Source organism: Podarcis melisellensis (genome assembly GCF_964234715.1).
Source record: "Podarcis melisellensis genome assembly, chromosome: 18".
NCBI lineage: Eukaryota > Metazoa > Chordata > Lepidosauria > Squamata > Lacertidae > Podarcis > Podarcis melisellensis.
Window position 1 is genome coordinate 3,822,668 of NC_138536.1, and position 18,165 is coordinate 3,840,832.

The 18,165-nt window shown below is 49.6% G+C and overlaps 1 protein-coding gene across 2 annotated transcripts in view; it reads left to right on the forward strand.

Moving 5' to 3' along the window:
* The first annotated feature begins 826 nt into the window (after positions 1 to 826).
* MIDN (midnolin) overlaps positions 827 to 18,165 on the forward strand; it is a 47,449-nt gene continuing 30,110 nt past the window's right edge. The window contains exons 1-2 of one of the 2 annotated variants that reach the window (XM_081895681.1): positions 827 to 1,255; positions 16,137 to 16,362. In XM_081895681.1, the coding sequence (XP_081751807.1) occupies positions 16,145 to 16,362 (218 nt within the window). In that variant the 5' untranslated portion in view covers positions 827 to 1,255; positions 16,137 to 16,144. Of the gene's footprint in view, positions 1,256 to 15,582; positions 15,732 to 16,136; positions 16,363 to 18,165 lie in introns of those variants that run through there. The other variant, XM_081895682.1, reaches the window with a different exon arrangement.

Here is an 18,165-nt window from a genome sequence, read left to right on the forward strand (position 1 = left end):
GGTACCACTGTATTATTATTATTATTATTATTATTATTATTGGGTGGAATGGGGACAGAGGAACTGCAATATCTGGGTTGGGTATATTTAGCCTGGAGAAGAGGCGATAGCATATCTGAAAGACTGTTGTCACATGGGAGATGGACCCAGACTATTTTTCTGCGGCTCCAGAGGGGAGGACCCAAACCGATGGATTCTGACAACAAATGAGATTCCCATAAGAGCCACTCAGTGGTGGAACAGACTCCCTTGAATGTCCCTGCTCCTGCCAACCTAGCAGTTCAAAAGCACCTCAAAGTGCAAGTAGATAAGTAGGTACCACTCCGGCGGGAAGGTAGACGGTGTTTCCGTGCACTGCTCTGGTTCGCCAGAAGCGGCTTAGTCCTGCTGGCCACATGACCCGGAAGCTGTACGCCGGCTCCCTCGGCCAGTAAAGCGAGATGAGCGCCGCAACCCCAGAGTCGGTCACGACTGGACCTAATGGTCAGGGGTCCCTTTACCTTTTACCTGCATAGCACGGGGTCGGGCTGGATGACCTTTGGAGGTCCCTTGCAACTCGTAAGGTTGTCTGGTTTGAGTGGGAAGCATGGAGCGGCCGCCACGGGCAACTGGCCCAGAAAGAGAGAGGGAGAGATCGAGAGTGGCAGCCGAAGTCTGGCAAGCGGCCGTCTATGCTCAGTGTTGCGTCAGCGCCAGTGTGCAAATCCCTTTGCTGACTCTGCAATGCTCAGCAGGGCTCTTTTTCCCTCTCTCTCATTCTTTCCTCCTCCCTCCCTCCCTCCCTCCTCCTCCTCCCTCTCCCAAGCCCCACCCAGCATAATGTGACTGTCAGCCCTCGGGTTCTGTGTGGGATAAAAACTTTTCGCGCACCTCCCGAACATTTCATTTAATAAAAAAAAACAACCAACGCAAAACCGCAGCGCTGCTGGCTGGAAGGAGCGAGAGCCTCGGCTGAGCACCACAGGCAAAGCGGACGACGCCTCTGGAGAAGGATTACATACATATTTTTCCTCCCTCTTGGTAGGGAAGGGGCGAGCTACACCTTGTGCTTTTTTCCCCCTTTTCCCCTTGCCACATCCGCAAGAAAGGATCTTTTCTTCTCCCGAAGGGTTTCCCCGCCACGTGAGGACCTGCCAACCCGTCTGGAGACAAAGGATACAATTTTCCGCTTTGGGGAGAAATTTCCTGAAAGGGTTTTTTATTTCGTTTTCGGGAGCGATTCGGCGGAGAAGGCGGCGTCTCCTGGCGGATTTTGGTGAGTCCCTTTATGGCCTGACGCGGTTTGGGTTCGCTTGTAAGGAGATCCTTTTCCCCACACCCCACACCCGGGCGGTGGGGGTCCGTCCGTGCCTGGCACTTGCTCCTCCGGGGTCGAATCCTGCGCCGCTTCGGCAGTTCCTTCCCCCACCCATTCCCACCCCACCCCCCACCTCGAAGGGAAATGCTTTCCAAGGGGCTCCTCTCCAAACCGGCTAGACAAAAGAGTTCCCAGGGAAACGTCTGGCCTCGCTCAAACCTCCTTTCCGTGGATCACATTTCAGAAGATCCCTTTGACATTTTCCATGTCGTCGCTGGGGCTTCTGTGAGGAGAAGGGGTAGGGGGGTGGGGGCAGAAATCAAACCCAGTCTTTTTCCACCATGAAAAATCCGTCAAGCGTTTGAGTTCCAATTGCCACTGCGGCTGTGCGTTTTTACGCACGCACTGGTCTATCGAACAGACAGACTCACGCGGGTCTATTGTACACGAACGCACGTCTGTTTCGTGCACACACGGGTCTCTCTCTCTCTCTCTCTCTCTCTCTCTCTCTCCCTCTCTCTCTCTCGCGTACACGAACGCACGTCTGTTTCGTGCACACACGGGTCTATCTCTCTCTCGCGCGTACACGAACGCACGTCTGTTTCGTGCACACACGGGTCTATCTCTCTCTTTCTCGTACACGAACGCACGTCTGTTTCGTGCACACACGGGTCTATCTCTCTCTCTCGTACACGAACGCACGTCTGTGTCGTGCACACACGGGTCTATCTCTCTCTCTCTCTCTCTCTCTCTCTCACACACACACACACACACGTCTGCCTTACAAGCACACAGAGCGTCAATTCACACACACACGTAACCCATGAGACTTGCTTCACTGAGTAAGCTCGCAAAGCGCGCGGCGCCGTGGAGCTTACTCCCGAGTAAGCGGGGAAAGCGCCTCAGATCGGGCCTCCTGAAGTCCCACGAACTAGCAGCCAAATGGATCTTTGCATTTCTTTCTCTCTCTCTGCCTCTCCTTTATAAATAAATTTCACCGGGTTATCGGGAAGGCTCTCCGAAGGATACCCTGATATTTTTTTGAAGAGGGGGTTCTTGCGGAGGGCGGGGGGGGGAAGGAGGAGACTCACCCCATTCATCAAAAGCTCCTTTCTTTTGCATCCGATTCCCCCCCCCTACCCGCCCTTGCCGTGTTAGAGAGAGGCGGAAGCGAAGGACTCCTCAAGAATAATCTTCTGTTCTTGTGGATAAGAGACTCAGCCAAATTCCGGGGTGGGGTGCGGGTGGCCCCCTCCGCCCAAACAAGATCCCCCCCCATACACACCACTAGAATATATATATATATTCAGTATCCCTTTATTCTGTTTAAGTGCAGATACAGAGAGCTCTGTGATCATGAGAGACCAAAGCCATTTGGGATTTTATTGGGGGGGGGCGCGAGATAAATAATAATCGTCCTGGTCTGCTGGATCTGTCGGGGGTGCCGAAAAAAAGAGGCTTGTTTGCTCTTTAGCTTTCCCAACACAGCCCAGCCTAAGCTTCATTCCTTGAGGGCTAGAGGCTCAATTCACACGCACACGGGTGTTTCTCAGGAAGCTGCAAAACTGCCAAATTCTTTAAACAATTTTCGGGTTTGTGTGGGTGGGTGTTTTCTTCATTGGGGGGGGGTTTGTTATAACACCGCCTTTCTCCTCTGTCTTTCCATGGACTTATCTGTCCATGTGCGGAAATGGAAGGCAAATTTGTGCCTTATATCCATGAAACGGGAAGGGAAAGAGAGAGAAAAATTAGATTTGGAAACTCGAGTCCGTAATCTAACTGGCTTATTTTTTTCAAGACGGAAGGGCATCTCCCATTGCTCGATTCAGCTGTGGGGTTGTGGGGGGGGGCGGATTTTTGCTTTGCCAAAAACTGGGGAGGCGGAGGAGCCATACAGAAGACCCACACCCTGAAATGTATTCTACCCACGTAGATATTCCTCTCCGTGCGTCTCCCACCCGCTCGCATTGTTAACGCTGCCCATTCATCTGTTCTCCCGTTCCCCCCGCCCTCTTCCTCTTCCCACCCCGTATTTCCATAACCCGATCAAAGGGGGGGGTCTACTTTAGCCTCCAAGGACGCAAGACACCCCCCCGCCGCCCTTATGCCTCGAGGGCGCCGTTTGAGGAGGGGTTCCTGGGCTCATATGTCCCAGTGGGGAGGCTGGGAACCCGCAGAGAGTGTGGCAGCACCTTAATTTCGGTTCTGGAAAGGGGCAGGGGCTCAGCCCCCACCTGGCTGACCTAAGCACCCTGCACTTTGAACCCCAGTCGCATGAGAACCACCATTGTTTGCTCCCGGCCAAATGCTGTATTCAGAAGCCTGCAAGAAAACTAGACCTGTGTTTGGATAGTAGTGGAGAATAGCTTTGGCCCTGTGTATGTGTGTGTGTTGTTTTCCAGACTTTATTTCTTATTTTTATTCATTGCATTTATATGGCACCTTTCTCAAGGTGACGCTGGTGGCACTGTGGGTTAAACCACAGAGCCTAGGGCTTGCCGATCAGAAGGTCGGCGGTTCGAATCCCCGCAACGACAGGGTGAGCTCCCATTGCTCAGTCCCTGCTCCTGCCCACCTAGCAGTTCGAAAGCACGTCAAAGCGCAAGTAGATAAATAGGTACCGCTCTGGCGGGAAGGTAAACGGCGTTTCCGTGCGCTGCTCTGGTTCCCCAGAAGCGGCTCAGTCCTGCTGGCCACATGACCCGGAAGCTGTACGCCGGCTCCCTCGGCCAATAAAGCGAGATGAGCGTCGCAACCCCAGAGTCGGCCACGACTGGACCTAAAGGTCAGGGGTCCCTTCACCTTCTTCTCAAGGTAGAGCACCTAGTTCTTCCCCTCCTTATTTAATCCCCAAAAACAACCCTGTGAGGTGGATCAGGCTGAGAGGCAGCGGCTGCCCCACCCCCAAGCCCCTCAGCTTCGTGGCTGAGCCAGGATTCGAACCCTGGTCTCTCCCAGCCTAACCACCACACCGCAATGGCTCTCCATTGTTCCAGGCAACCACTGCGATTGCCTCTTTCGCGAGCCTGTTGCGCCCATTTCACACACCTGTTCCACTGAGGCGCCCGGTTTCCTTTCCCTGCTGAAATAAGCCAGAGTGCTCCCTTATCTAATAACCTCCGTGGGAGAAAGAGGAGAGGCTGGAGGCTGGGATCTCTTCGCTCTGAGGACTTCTGGAGGTGGGAAGTATCGCATAAATCTTTCCCTGCGCCTTTGGTTAAGAAAGGAGGCGAGTGGGCGAGCCAAGAATGTGTCATTCGGGCAATCGGGTTCGTTTTATTTTCTTTTTTCCCCTGAAACTCCCTGTGCGGTTGGCAGAGGTTGTTGAGGAGTACGGCACAGGGCACCCTCCTGCCTCGCCGCTTTCGGACCCGCGCACACCTTGAGCGTTGGGGGGGGCCAAAAGCCGCAGCGACGCTCTTGCGTTTCGCGGAAGGTCGTTCGTGCTGCTGGCAAAGGTGGGGCTGGCATGGCCCCCTTTTGCCAGGCGTCGCAAGCTTCCGGGTGGCTGGGGACTCCTTGTCAGAGGACAAAGAACCCAGTGTGACCCAGAAGCTTGCTCTTAGGCCAAAGAGCTGCCAATCTTCCAAGGAACCTGAGCGTGGCACTCACAACCTGCTAGGACCTCAGGCTTACTGGGCCAAAGTTGGGGGCAAAGGGAGGGTCTCTAGAATGGCTAGGAAGTCTTCCTCACCAGGTAGCCTTCTGTTCCTGCGAGGTAGGACCGGGCGTAAAAAAGCACTCTCCCATGGGGATAGGGGTGGCATTTCCCGGCTCCTGAGTTTTCCGCTTAACTCTTTCCACGCCTTCCAGGGGTGGCAGTGTACATCCCATAATTCTCCTGCTTCCCTTTATTTTGCCGAATAAGGATCTCTCTCTTTCTGGCCTGCCCTGCAGATCTGCACCCCACATTTGAAGCACATTCGGCGCTGGGGATTGAGGCTCTGTGGCGGAGCAAACTGCAGTTCCCAGAATTTTTGGTGGGGGGGGGCATCAGGTGCTTAAAATGCACAGGGCAAGGGACTTTGTTTTGAAATCTGTCCGCAATGCCTTTCCTCAGCAGCAAACGGCACTCTGCACATGCTCCTCTTCCTTTCGCCTGGCTGAGCCTGCTTTGGACTGAAGAGAACAGAGCCCCTGTGACATATTCAGGCGTAGATTTATTTGGTTAGGTGAGCATCTCTTGCTCCCAAACCCCTTGCAAGCCTCTTCCTGAAAGGGCACTCGCTACGTGTTAAACCCCAATACACAGAGTTAAAGGTAAAGGTAAAGGGACTCCTGACCATTAGGTCCAGTCGTGGCCGACTCTGGGGTTGCGGCGCTCATCTCGCTTTATTGGCCGAGGGAGCCAGCGTACAGCTTCCGGGTCATGTGGCCAGCAGGACTAAGCCGCTTCTGGCGAACCAGAGCAGCACATGGAAACGCCGTTTACCTTCCCGCCGGAGTGGTACCTATTTATCTACTTGCACTTTGACATGCTTTCAAACTGCTAGGTTGGCAGGAGCAGGGACCGAGCAACAGGAGCTCACCCCGTCATTGCGGGGATTCGAACCGTCGACCTTCTGATCAGCACGTCCTAGGCTCTGTGGTTTAACCAGAGTTAGGTTTAAGCAGAGTTAGGCCTGTTGAAATTAAAGGACTTAAACCAGCCATGCCCGTCACTTTAAACCCATGAGTAGGAATTAGATGATATATGACTTGGGTATTTCGGATCTTTAAAAAATCTACCTCCCTCTGAAAAACAGGTCAAAAGGGGGGGGGGGAGGAAGGAACATTATTTTTTAAAAGAAATCTGCATCAAAGATGTACCGTTTTGCTTATGAAACTCTCTTAAGCTGACATACAGGGCCCCCCTTTTAAAAAAATATTCTGGGATCGGCGGTTCACCACTGACAGGGCATTTCAGCCCTTTGGCCTGGCCACCCCTCGTGACTCCCCACCCCCAAATATGCCTTAACCCCCCCCCCTTGCACCTATTGTTCCTGGGGCTTTTAAATCTCCCCTTTCCCCACCAGGGGGTGCCCTTGTTTTGCTGGCTCAATCCAGAGCTGTTCCAGATCAGGTTCCCGTTCCGTTTTGGCTGACAATAAGACAACAGAGCGGAATAAGGTCCTTGCCCGAAGAAGCATGTTCAGGACCCAAAGGGGCTTTGCTCAGCACGGACAGGATTGGGCCACCCTTCAGCAGCTTCATAAGCTTCCCGAAAAGAAGGAGGAGGCGTTGGGAGAAAAAACCCCAAATCTCTCCATCACTGTGCGTCACGACCTCAAAGGACCCCAGATTTTAAATCTGTGGGTGTCAGATTATAGATGACACGGCTTCGTAGGGGTTCCTCGTCATCTTGTGCTTACGTTATCCTCTCCCACCAAAACCCACCGTTCCCAGAGAATAATATTCCCCCTGCTGGTAAAATTGTTCTGGTTGTCTCTAGATCACTCCAACTCAGTTTTCTTAAGAAGTGTGCATGTGCAGGAAAGCTCATGCCAATAACAAACTTAGTTGGTCTCTAAGGTGCTACTTCGGGAACGCGGGTGGCTCTGGTTCTCCAGAAGCGGCTTAGTCCTGCCGGCCACATGACCCGGAAGCTGTATGCCGGCTCCCTCGGCCAATAAAGCGAGATGAGCGCCGCAACCCCAGAGTCGGCCACGACTGGACCTAACGGTCAGGGGTCCCTTTATCTTTACCTTTATAAAGCGAAATACAAAACTCTTGGGCTTGCCGATTGGAAGGTCGGCGGTTCGAATCCCCCCAATGGGGTGAGCTCCCATTGCTCGTGCAAGTAGATAAATAGGTACCACTCCGGCGGGAAGGTCAACGGCGTTTCCATGCACTGCTCTGGTTCGCCAGAAGTGGCTTAGTCCTGCTGGCCACATACCCAGAAGCTGTACGCCGGCTCCCTCGGCCAGTAAAGCGAGATGAGCGCTGCAACCCCTGAGTCGGCTACGACTGGACCTAACGGTCAGGGGTCCCTTTACCTACCGTATATCATGTTAGGTTATACCTGGAATAAACTCAACAGAAATTTATGTACCTCCATGGTCCAAATTAATGGCCTACTCTGGTTAAAAATGGATTGGATACAACCTTAAGGTGAAAACTCTCTTTTCAGGACATGTATCTAGCAAGCTAGAGGCCTGAGCTCCCTTGTGGAAGCACGGTGAAAATATGATAATCAAAGAATGTATTGGAGCATGTGCAGAGTGCCGCAGAAACAGGGACATAGAAGGCAGGCTGTTGGTCTATCAAGTTCAGTTTTGTCTACTACACTGAGTGGCCGTGGCCGTGGCGGTCTAGGGTTTCAAGGAAGGAAACTGCAGATGGGAGGGACTCAACCTGTAATTATTATTATTATTATTATTATTATTATTATTATTATTATTATTATTATTATTATTATACCCCATCCATCCAGCAGGTTCTCTACCAATTATTCCCCTCTTGCAATGTTGGGGTAGGAAAAGTCTATGTGTGCAATTCGGCAGAACATTATTATTATTATTATTATTATTATTATTATTATTATTATTATTATATGATGCTTGCATTCCCAGGCATCCCTCCTGGTGTCTCTTTTCTGATTAGTTGCATTTCTGCCCCCTCTAAGTGCCTAGCTTTTATTATTATTATTATTATTATTATTATTATTATTATTATTATTATTACAACAACTTTATAAGGTAGGTTAGGAGCAGAGAGATACAGAGAGGCAGGCAGCAGAACTGGCCCAAAGTAACTCCATGAGTTTCCTGGCTAAACAGGGGTACAAATTCAGTTCTCCGGTTCCCATCTAATGCTCTAACCACTAGGCGACGTTGCCTTGCTGCACAGGCCGGGCTGTCAGAGCCGGGAGTCGGCGCTGTTATTCCCTGAAGCTGAGAGGGGTTGTTGCCTTCGTCCCATCACTGCTACGATTCAAAATGCCACCCTCGACTCTTTATAGGATTCGTGGGAGGGAACCCAGAGGTCATCCATTCTGACTCGCCACAGGCTACGGGGTAAAATTAACCCAGCAGGAGGTTCCTTCTGTGAGCCGAATGAACCAACGCCTAGACTCCTTATAAAGTTTCTTGAGACTTGAGAGGTACGTTCCAAAATCTCTCCAGAGCAGCAAGTTTCTAGTCCTTTTGAGAGTTCACTCAATGTAGCAAAGGGGATACCTAAGATTTGTGGCGGAAGGAAGACGGCGTTTCTGGAATAAACTACCAAGGGAGATGCGTTAACTGCCTAGCCGATAATGCAATATTAATCAACGAGCAAAATTCTATATTAGATGTATTTCCTGGGTGGGTTGCAGCCAGTGTTTGAGCCATACGCAAAATGGGCCCGTTGAAATTCACAAACGTGGCTTACTGAGGTCCATTCATTCCAGTGGGTTTACTCTGAGTAGAAGATAGCTGGCTGGAAATTACCGGTATATGGATTGATGCATTCTCAATGCAGATAATTTATTATTATTATTATTATTATTATTATTATTATTATTATTATTATTATTTTACTGCAGACTTTGTGACGAGGATTGAGTACGGCGGTAGATTTTGGGTCTGGGGTGAAACATCTGGGTTATAACAGATCCCAGACTTGCAATCCTGTGTCTAGTTGCTCAGAATTAAGTACCAGCGGTGATTATTCTCAAGTGCTTTACCAAATGAGAGGTGCAGGTGGGCCTGAAAAAAACCCTGTCCATAATTTAAACTGTAAATTAGCTTAGTGGTTATGGCTAACAGCTAGGGGAAATCACTCTGTATGTCCTCAGAGGCACTGCAGGGGACTGGTTGATGAAGGCGGGCGTGAATTGTCAGTAGACCTGGCTAATATTTTGTTGGTGGGTTTGGGGTGTTTTATCACCAGTGTGATAAAAGGGAAGTGGGTGGTGCTGTGGGTTAAACCACAGAGTCTAGGACTTGCCGATCAGAAGGTCAGCGGTTTGAATCCCCGCAATGACGGGGTGAGCTCCCGTTGCTCGGTCCCTGCTCCTGCCAACCTAGCAGTTCGAAAGCACATCAAAGTGCAAGTAGATAACTAGGTACCGCTCTGGGGGGAAGGTAAACGGCGTTTCCGTGCGCTGCTCTGGTTCGCCAGAAGTGGCTTAGTCCTGCTGGCTACATGACCTGGAAGCTGTACGCCGGCTCCCTCGGCCAGTAAAGCGAGATGAGCGCCGCAACCCCAGAGTTGGCCACGACTGGACCTAATGGTTAGGGGTCCCTTTAACTTTACCTTATCACCAGTGTGTTGATGAAGCCATCAAATCGATCTAGTAGCTGTGCGGTTGCTGAGCTGAGATCCCCAAAGGAGATCAACATGGGGGTTCCTTTGCTGGGACTAATTGGTGTAGAGAACAGGCAAGCTTGGCGGTTTCACAGGGCTCTTCGTCGCCAACGCTCTGTTAATACCCGCAAGCTTGCAACTCTCCTTGGCCAAACCAGGCTGCTCTGCATCAAGAAATACTTCCTTGTCAGGGGCAGAAAGAGGTGCTTTAAGTAAATCAAAACTCTTTTTGTTGTTGTTGTTTAGTCGTTTAGTCATGTCCGCCTCTTTGTGACCCCCTGGACCAGAGCACGCCAGGCACTCCTGTCCTCCACTGCCTCCCGCAGTTTGGTCAAATTCATGCTGGTCCCTTCGAGAACACTGTCCCACCATCTCGTCCTCCGTCGTCCCCTTCTCCTTGTGCCCTGCATCTTTCCCAGCATCAGGGTCTTTTCCAGGGAGTCTTCTCTTCTCATGAGGTGGCCAAAGTCTTAGAGCCTCAGCTTCAGGATCTGTCCTTCCAGTGAGCACTCAGGGCTGATTTCCTTCAGAATGGAGAGGTTTGATCTTCTTGCACTCCATGGGACTCTCAAGAGTCTCCTCCAGCACCACAATTCAAAAGCATCCATTCTTCTACGACCCTTCACAAATAGGGGCACAGGGACCTCAATATTGCTTACAGTGACACAGCGTTAGAAATTCCTAAGAGGTTGCGACTAAGTTCACCCAGTGAGCTTCCTAGCCGAGTGGGGATTCGAACCCTGATCTCCCAGGTCGTAGTCTGACATGCTAACCCATGGGTAGGCAACCTAAGGCCCTTGGGCTGGATCCGGCCCAATCGCTTTCTAAATGCGGCCCACGGATGTCCAGGAATCAGAGTGTTTTTACATGAGTAGAATATGGCCTTTTATTTAAAATGCATCTCTGGGTTATTCCTGGGGCATAGGAATTCGTTTTTTTCTTTTCTTTTTCCAAGATATAGTCTGGCCCCCCACAAGGTCTGAGGGACAGTGGACCGGCCCCCTGCTGAAAAAGTTTGCTGACCACTGCTCTAACCACTACTACACCCCACCGGCTTCCTAGAGCACGTCTGCTATGGGGCAGCTCTATAAATTATGTAGGTAAATAAATAGGGGGAAAGCAAAAATGTCCCTTAGAGAAGGATCTGAAATATTTTCCTTGAATCTGTTGTATTCTGGACTGGTTTGATATTTTCATGTGCTCTAAATGGGTTTGAGACACCCCCCTTGAAATATACATCAAAATAATAATAATAATAATAATAATAATAATAATAATAATAATGATGATGATGTCCATGGAGATGGAATGGCGCCTTGACATTCCATTGTGGCAACCATATCCTCAGTTTAAGGTAAAGGGACCCCTGACCATTAGGTCCAGTCGCGGACAACTCTGGGGTTGCGGCGCTCATCTCGCTTTATTGGCCGAGGGAGCCGGCGTACAGCTTCTGGGTATAGAATCATAGAATCCTAGAGTTGTTAGAGACCCCAAGGGCCATCGAGTCCAACCCCCTGCCAAGCAGGAAACACCATCAGAGCACTCCTGACATATGGTTGTCAAGCCTCTGCTTAAAAACCTCCAAAGAAGGAGACTCCACCACACTCCTTGGCAGCAAATTCCACTGTCAAACAGCTCTTACTGTCAGGAAGTTCTTCCTAATGTTGAGGTGGAATCTTCTTTCTTGTAGTTTGGATCCATTGCTCCGTGTCCGCTTCTCTGGAGCAGCAGAAAACAACCTTTCTCCCTCCTCTATGTGACATCCTTTAATATATTTGAACATGGCTATCATATCCCCCCTTAACCTCCTCTTCTCCAGGCTAAACATGCCCAGCTCCCTTAGCCGTTCCTCGTAAGGCATCGTTTCCAGGCCTTTGACCATTTTGGTTGCCCTCCTCTGGACACGTTCCAGTTTGTCAGTGTCCTTCTTGAACTGTGGTGCCCAGAACTGGACACAGTACTCCAGGTGAGGTCTAACCAGAGCAGAATACAGTGGCACTATTACTCCAGAGCAGAATACAGTGGCACTATACTCCTATTGATGCAGCCCAGAATTGCATTGGCTTTTTTAGGGGCCGCGTCACACTGTTGGCTCATGTCAAGTTTGTGGTCAACCAAGACTGCTAGATCCTTTTCACATGTACTGCTCTCATGTGGCCAGCATGACTAAGCCGCTTCTGGCGAACCAGAGCAGTGCACGGAAACGCCGTTGACCTTCCCGCCGGAGTGGTACCTATTTATCTACTTGCACGAGCAATGGGAGCTCACCCCATTGGGGGGATTCGAACCACCGACCTTCCAATCGGCAAGCCCAAGAGTTTTGTATTTCGCTTTATAAAGGTAAAGATAGAGGGACCCCTGTCCATTAAGTCCAGTTGTGGCTGACTGGGGTTGCGGTGTTCATCTCGCTTTACTGGCCGAGGGAGCCGGCATACAGCTTCCGGGTCATGTGGCCAGCAGGACTAAGCCGCTTCTGGCGAACCAGAGCAGCGCACGGAAACGCCGTTTACCTTCCCGCCAGAGCGGTACCTATTTATCTACTTGCACTTTGACGTGCTTTCAAACTGCTAGGTTGGCAGGAGCAGGGACCGAGCAACAGGAGCTCACCCCATCATTGCGGGGATTCGAACCACCGACCTTCTGATCAGCAAGCCCCAGGTTCTGTGGTTTAACCCACAGCGCCACCCACGTCCCATGATATAGCTCTACTTTTAAAAAATGGTTCTGGGACCCTACAGTTCTGTGGGGCACAGATGTATTTATTTCTGATTAACTCTGCAAAAGCAGAGGGGACTGCAGTACAGGGCTGTTGTATACTTTTGTTGCAGGGGAATAATTTGGGATTAATTAATAACGAGTAGAGATTGGGTTTGTCTGGATACAACCAGGAAGCCGGTTTCCCCCTTCTGGACTTCCGTATATTTGCACGAGAGGTTTAGCAGAACCAACTCTGCGCATGCTCAGAGGCACTGTTAATCAGCGAATACTCATTCAGAACAGGTCTTAGGGGCAAGAACCTGATCGGGGAGTTTAGGGTGGGTTGGTCAGTGAGCAAGGGAATATTCTGCAAGGCTCTATCAGTCTGGATAGACAGACATGAGGAGGGGAGTCAGTTTTGAGTTTTTCTCGCCAGGTGTCTCCTGAAAAATAACCTAATTATAAATACCCCTTGCTCAAATGTGGAAGACTTGTGAAGAATTTCAGGCTATGAAAATTCAAACTTTCTTCTCCCCCAAATGAATGGGACAGGGAAAACATTTCCCAATAATAATAATAATAATAATCACTTTAAAACAACTCTCATAATTTAAATTATCACCGTCTTCATAAATCAAGACAATAAATAATGCCTGTTTACAAGAAATAAACAAAGGAGAATTATATTTCCAGTTTTTGAGTTTCCAAGTACCTAGTCCCTGCTGGGTTTATTTCTGTGAAGATGCTGGCAAGCCACTCTCATTCAGATGAAACCACACCCTGACCAGCTGACCAGTTCAGTTGGGGCCATTCTGTAGTGACCATGCCTATAGGATTGTTGTTGTTGTTGTTTAGTCATTTAGTCGTGTCCGACTCTTCGTGACCCCCTGGACCAGAGCATGCCAGGCCCTCCTGTCTTCCACTGCCTCCCGCAGTTTGGTCAAACTCATGCTGGTAGCTTCAAGAACACTATCCAACCATCTTGTCCTCTGTTACCCCTTCTCCTTGTGCCTCCATCTTTCCCAGCATCAGGGTCTTCTCCAGGGAGTCTTCTCTTCTCATGAGGTGGTCAAAGTCTTGGAGCCTCAGCTTCAGGATCTGTCCTTCCAGTGAGCACTCAGGGCTGATTTCCTTCAGAATGGAGAGGTTTGTTCTTCTTGCAGTCCATGGGACTCTCAAGAGTCTCCTCCAGCACCAGAATTCAAAAGCATCCATTCTTCGGCCATCAGCCTTCTTGATGGTCCAGCTCTCACTTCCATACATCACTAGTATTTGCTTTGACACATCCCTGCAGAGTGAGTCCTATTTTATGTTGCGAACTGCCCTGAGATTTACAGATGTCGGGTGGTATATAATAATAATAATAATAATAATAATAATAATAATAATAATAATAATAGTCAGACGTACAGTGGTACCTCGGGTTAAATACTTAATTCGTTCCGGAGGTCCGTTCTTAACCTGAAACTGTTCTTAACCTGAAGCACCACTTTAGCTAATGGGCTCTCCTGCTGCTGCCACGCGATTTCTGTTCTCATCCTGAAGCAAAGTTCTTAACCCGAGGTACTATTTCTGGCTTAGCGGAGTCTGTAACCTGAAGCGTATGTAACCCGAGGTACCACTGTACTTGGTTCATAATTTTCCGTGATTTGAGTTTCTGCTTTTTGATACAGATACCGTTTTGTCTTTTGATTACCTCATTCACCTCTTTGTGAGGCTCTTGGTCCATTTAAAGGTAAAGGTATCTCCAGCACTCCCTTGCCTCTTAGGTAAAGGTAAAGGGACCCCTGACCACTAGGTCCAGTCGTGGTCGACTCTGGGGTTGCGGCGCTCATCTCGCTTTACTGGCCGAGGGAGCCGGCATACAGCTTCCGGGTCATGTGGCCAGCAGGACTAAGCCGCTTCTGGCGAACCAGAGCAGTGCACGGAAACACCGTTTCCCTTCCCACCGGAGTGGTACCTATTTATCTACTTGCACTTTGGCGTGCTTTTGAACTGCTAGGTTGGCAGGAGCAGGGACCGAGCAACGGGAGCTCACCCCATCATCGTGGGGATTCGAACCGCCGACCTTCTGATCGGCAAGTCCTAGGCTCTGTGGTTTAACCCACAGCACCACCCTCGTCCCAATTTGGTCCAATTAGCGATGTACAAACAGTATTGTTAATAACAGTAACAAACAAACTGATCATAACATAGTAATATGTATTGGACTGGTCGTACGCAAGAAAAGCTATCCTAAACCTTTAAAAACTTGATACAATATTGCTATTGTCAATTGTATGTTATTATCATGACTTTTTGTTATTATTAATTTATCATCATCACTTATTACATTTATATACCACTCTTCCTCTGATGCTCTTTGAGCGTCTCAGGGCTCCAAACCTTCACTTAAAAAAAAAGAAAAACCCACTCTTTTTCTTTTTTTTAAAAAAAAACCATTAATTAGGACAAAAAAGACCAACCCTCCAGTCTCCTTTCAATTAACATCCTCCCCATTTGGGCTTCTATATAATCTATCTATTCATAAGGGATTTGATTTTGATTGTATCTTACCAGCCCAGTGGTTTTTCCTACTTTCTTCAGTTTAAGCTTGAATTTTGCTATAAAAAGCCAGACATGACTAAACGACTAAACAACAACAACAACAACAACATAATCTATCTATAAATCCATATATATGTATGTGTGTGTGTATATCTATATATATAGATATAGATATATACATATGTATGTAAATACATATATATTTATGTGTGTGTATATCTATATATATTTCTATTTTTATATCTATATCTATCTATCTATCTATCTATCTATCTATATATAAATACACACACACAGTACAATCGATCTCACACACGTCTCATTCTTTAATACTGTAACGTTCTTTGTTGTAGGAAGAATATATTATGAATGGCCCTTTAAAAAAAAAAAAGACCGGGGCGGGGGAGGAAATACGGGGGCCGGCTCTTACCCCTCCCCCTCCAAAAAAAAAGGCGTGTGGGCGGAGAAGGGGGGGTAAAAAAACCTCCATCTTGGCCCCTCCCCCTATGGCTCGATGGCGCTGGTCTGCGCGGAGCATCCGGTCTCCCTTTCCACGTGGGGGAGAGCCGCCCGCCGGCCGCCATTGGCCCGCCGCGGTGGCGTCTGGGCGTTCGGAGGGCTGGGATTGGCTGGGGGGAGAGAGCAGGAGAAAAGAATGAATGGGGAGGGGAGAGAGGCTCCGCCCCCGTTTGGAACGTTGATACATTATAACTTTCGCTCGGCGCCGCCGCCGCCCCGCCCCCCTCCCTTCCTCTCTTTCTCATTCTGGCTCTTCCCCTCTTTCATCTACTCCTCCTTTCTTCTGCGCTGGTTAGTTTCACGCCAGACCTCGGGAGCAGCAGCAGCAGCAGCAGCCCTGGCGGCGGCGGCGGCGGCGGCTGCTTCGCTGCTCCGTCTGTGTGGCCGCGGGTTCGAGCCTCAGGTGGGGAGGAAATAATTTAAATATATATATATTTTAAAAAACCTTTTAAACTATATTTCAACCAGGAGACAGGTTTGGGGGTTTTTTTGTGTGTGCGCGTGTTTTTTAAACAAAGTCGCTTTCCCATTGTCTTTTGAGTGGGAGGGGAGAACTGAGCGTGAGTTTTGGGGGAGGACAAAGGACGTCGGCTCCCTACGCGATCTTTGCACGCGAGCGGCGGCGTGGGGGGGGGGGGAGAGAGAAAGAGAGAGCGGAGAGGAGGACGACTGGAAAGCTTGCATTTGGATTGACTCCGGCGTCGTGTGAACGCTCGAAGCGGAGTCGCTCCGGTTTCTCGCGGGAAGCGCTCCTTTTGTCTGAACCGCGTCTCCTTGTCTTCCTCTCCCCCCCCAAAAAAACCTCTAGGTAATCGAATGGACCACCAACCCACCCCCAGGAGTTGCAGCCGGGGGCCTCCAGCCTGCGACGCGGTTCAGAGCGAGCCGTCCATGAATGTGCTCGTTCACACGACCACCGGGGCCCGGTATGAGCTGTCTGTGCCCGTGGAAGAGACGGTGGAAGGTCTGAAGCGGCGCTTGTCCCAGAGGCTGAAGGTCCCGCGGGAGAGGCTGGCGCTGCTGCACAAAGAAAGGTAATTACACGTGTGCGTGTGTGTGTATTATATTGCTAATTCCCCCCTTCCTTTTACTTTCTTCCACCCTATCCCGAATACCCGTGTAGAGGAGTTAGGCTTAAATCGGGAGCTCGCAAAGGGAGCAAGAAGTTCGGGTTGCAGCCTGCGAAGTTTTACTCGGGAGTAGACCCGCTGACGCTAACGGAGCGTCTCCGTGTCAGTGGGTGGTTGTGAACTCTGCTCGGAAGGAGACCCGTGGGAAAGGGATGTGCCCGAGTTCGGTTGGGGGGGTGTACGAGCTCTACACGGGAGTAGACCTATTGGAAGGAATGGGCTTGAGGAAGCTGCGCGCCCCTTTAATTGCACAGGGTCAGATCCGGATGAGAGCCTCGCTTTTCGACCTGCATCCCGGACCCCGAGGCGTTGTTCTACTCGGGAGTAGGCTTCCGCAGCTGTATCCAAGAGGGCTTAATCCCAGAGCAAATAGGGCCTGGTGGGATCTGTGTGTGTGTGAGAGAGGGTTTGGGGTGGGGGGAGAAATGGTCTACTCGGGAGTAAGCTCAGCCGGGAAGCTTCGCCGTGCAACTTTTTCAGAAGGGGCAGGAAAGTGTAGCGGATCGCGCTCAGAGTAGACCCGTTGAAATGAGTGGGAGCGAGTTGCAGACTTGGGTCCGTTCCTTGCAATGGCTGGATTTTGACCCAATAGGGGCAAAAAAATAAAAATAAAAATCCTGTCTGCTTGCTTTTTGTGGGGTGGGTGTGTTTGCACCCGTGTTCACACGCATGACACACTCGTGAACCTCCCCCTTTTTTATATATCCCTGCTATAAACCTGTCTTTTGATACGTGTTGGTGCATATTTGCCTAAAATCGCCTAAAATGTATATATATTGTCGGGTTCCTTTGATAGCACCAGACTAGGATGTGTAAAAGGGGTGTGTTTATAAAAGAGATTGCTTCAGCCTAGATTTGGGGTGTCCCTAAAATACTTATTGTCCCCAAATAGCCCCCACTTCCATTTCTCCCCCTGTTTATGAAGGGGGGGTCTCGAAAAACCACACTCTGAAATCACCCACTTAAAATTTGAGATATTTGGTGAGAATATTTATGTGGGTCCTTGCGTGGGATGGCTGGTTTTTTTCCAGGGCGGGGGGCATATTATTCATACCTATTCCCCACCCCCAAAAAAATCCACCCTGGCCTCTTTTTTGGGTTCCCACAAAAGGGTTTGTCTGGGGCATAGTTGGAAATTCTCAATGTGGCCCCCAAATCTATCTGCCCCCTCAAAAAAAATCCTGGCCTGGCCGTCTCTCTCCTGTCCTTTGTTCGGAAGGTTGATTCTTGCAATTGCAGGACGCGCCCCCCCCCCCCACAATATACTCCGTCTCTGTGCAAACCGTACCTGCTTAAAAATCAATCAATCGATATTTGAGCATCCCTACGTTGCAGGGAATCCGAAACATTGTATTCCCATTTTTTAAAATTTATTTATTTGTAATTATACAGAGGATTTGTGGAAATCTAATTGCAACAGTAGCTTATAAGGGCCAGGCTGGGGGGGGGCGTCCCTCCTCCTCCTCCCCCTCCTCCTCTTCTCTCTCCCTTTGTTTAACAAAATCTCAGCTTTGTTAGGGTACTGAAAGGCAGATCAGTTCCTAAGATGCAAGGAAACCTTGCCTTTATGTGAGGAGCCCTTGAGGGGGGGAAGGCAATCTCCCACCCCCACCCCCAGATTTGTCTATCTTCCCTCCCACCCCCTGTCTGATCTGCTTTTTATTATTTTTTTTAAAGCATAAATCTCCCCAAAAAAATGCATTTTTA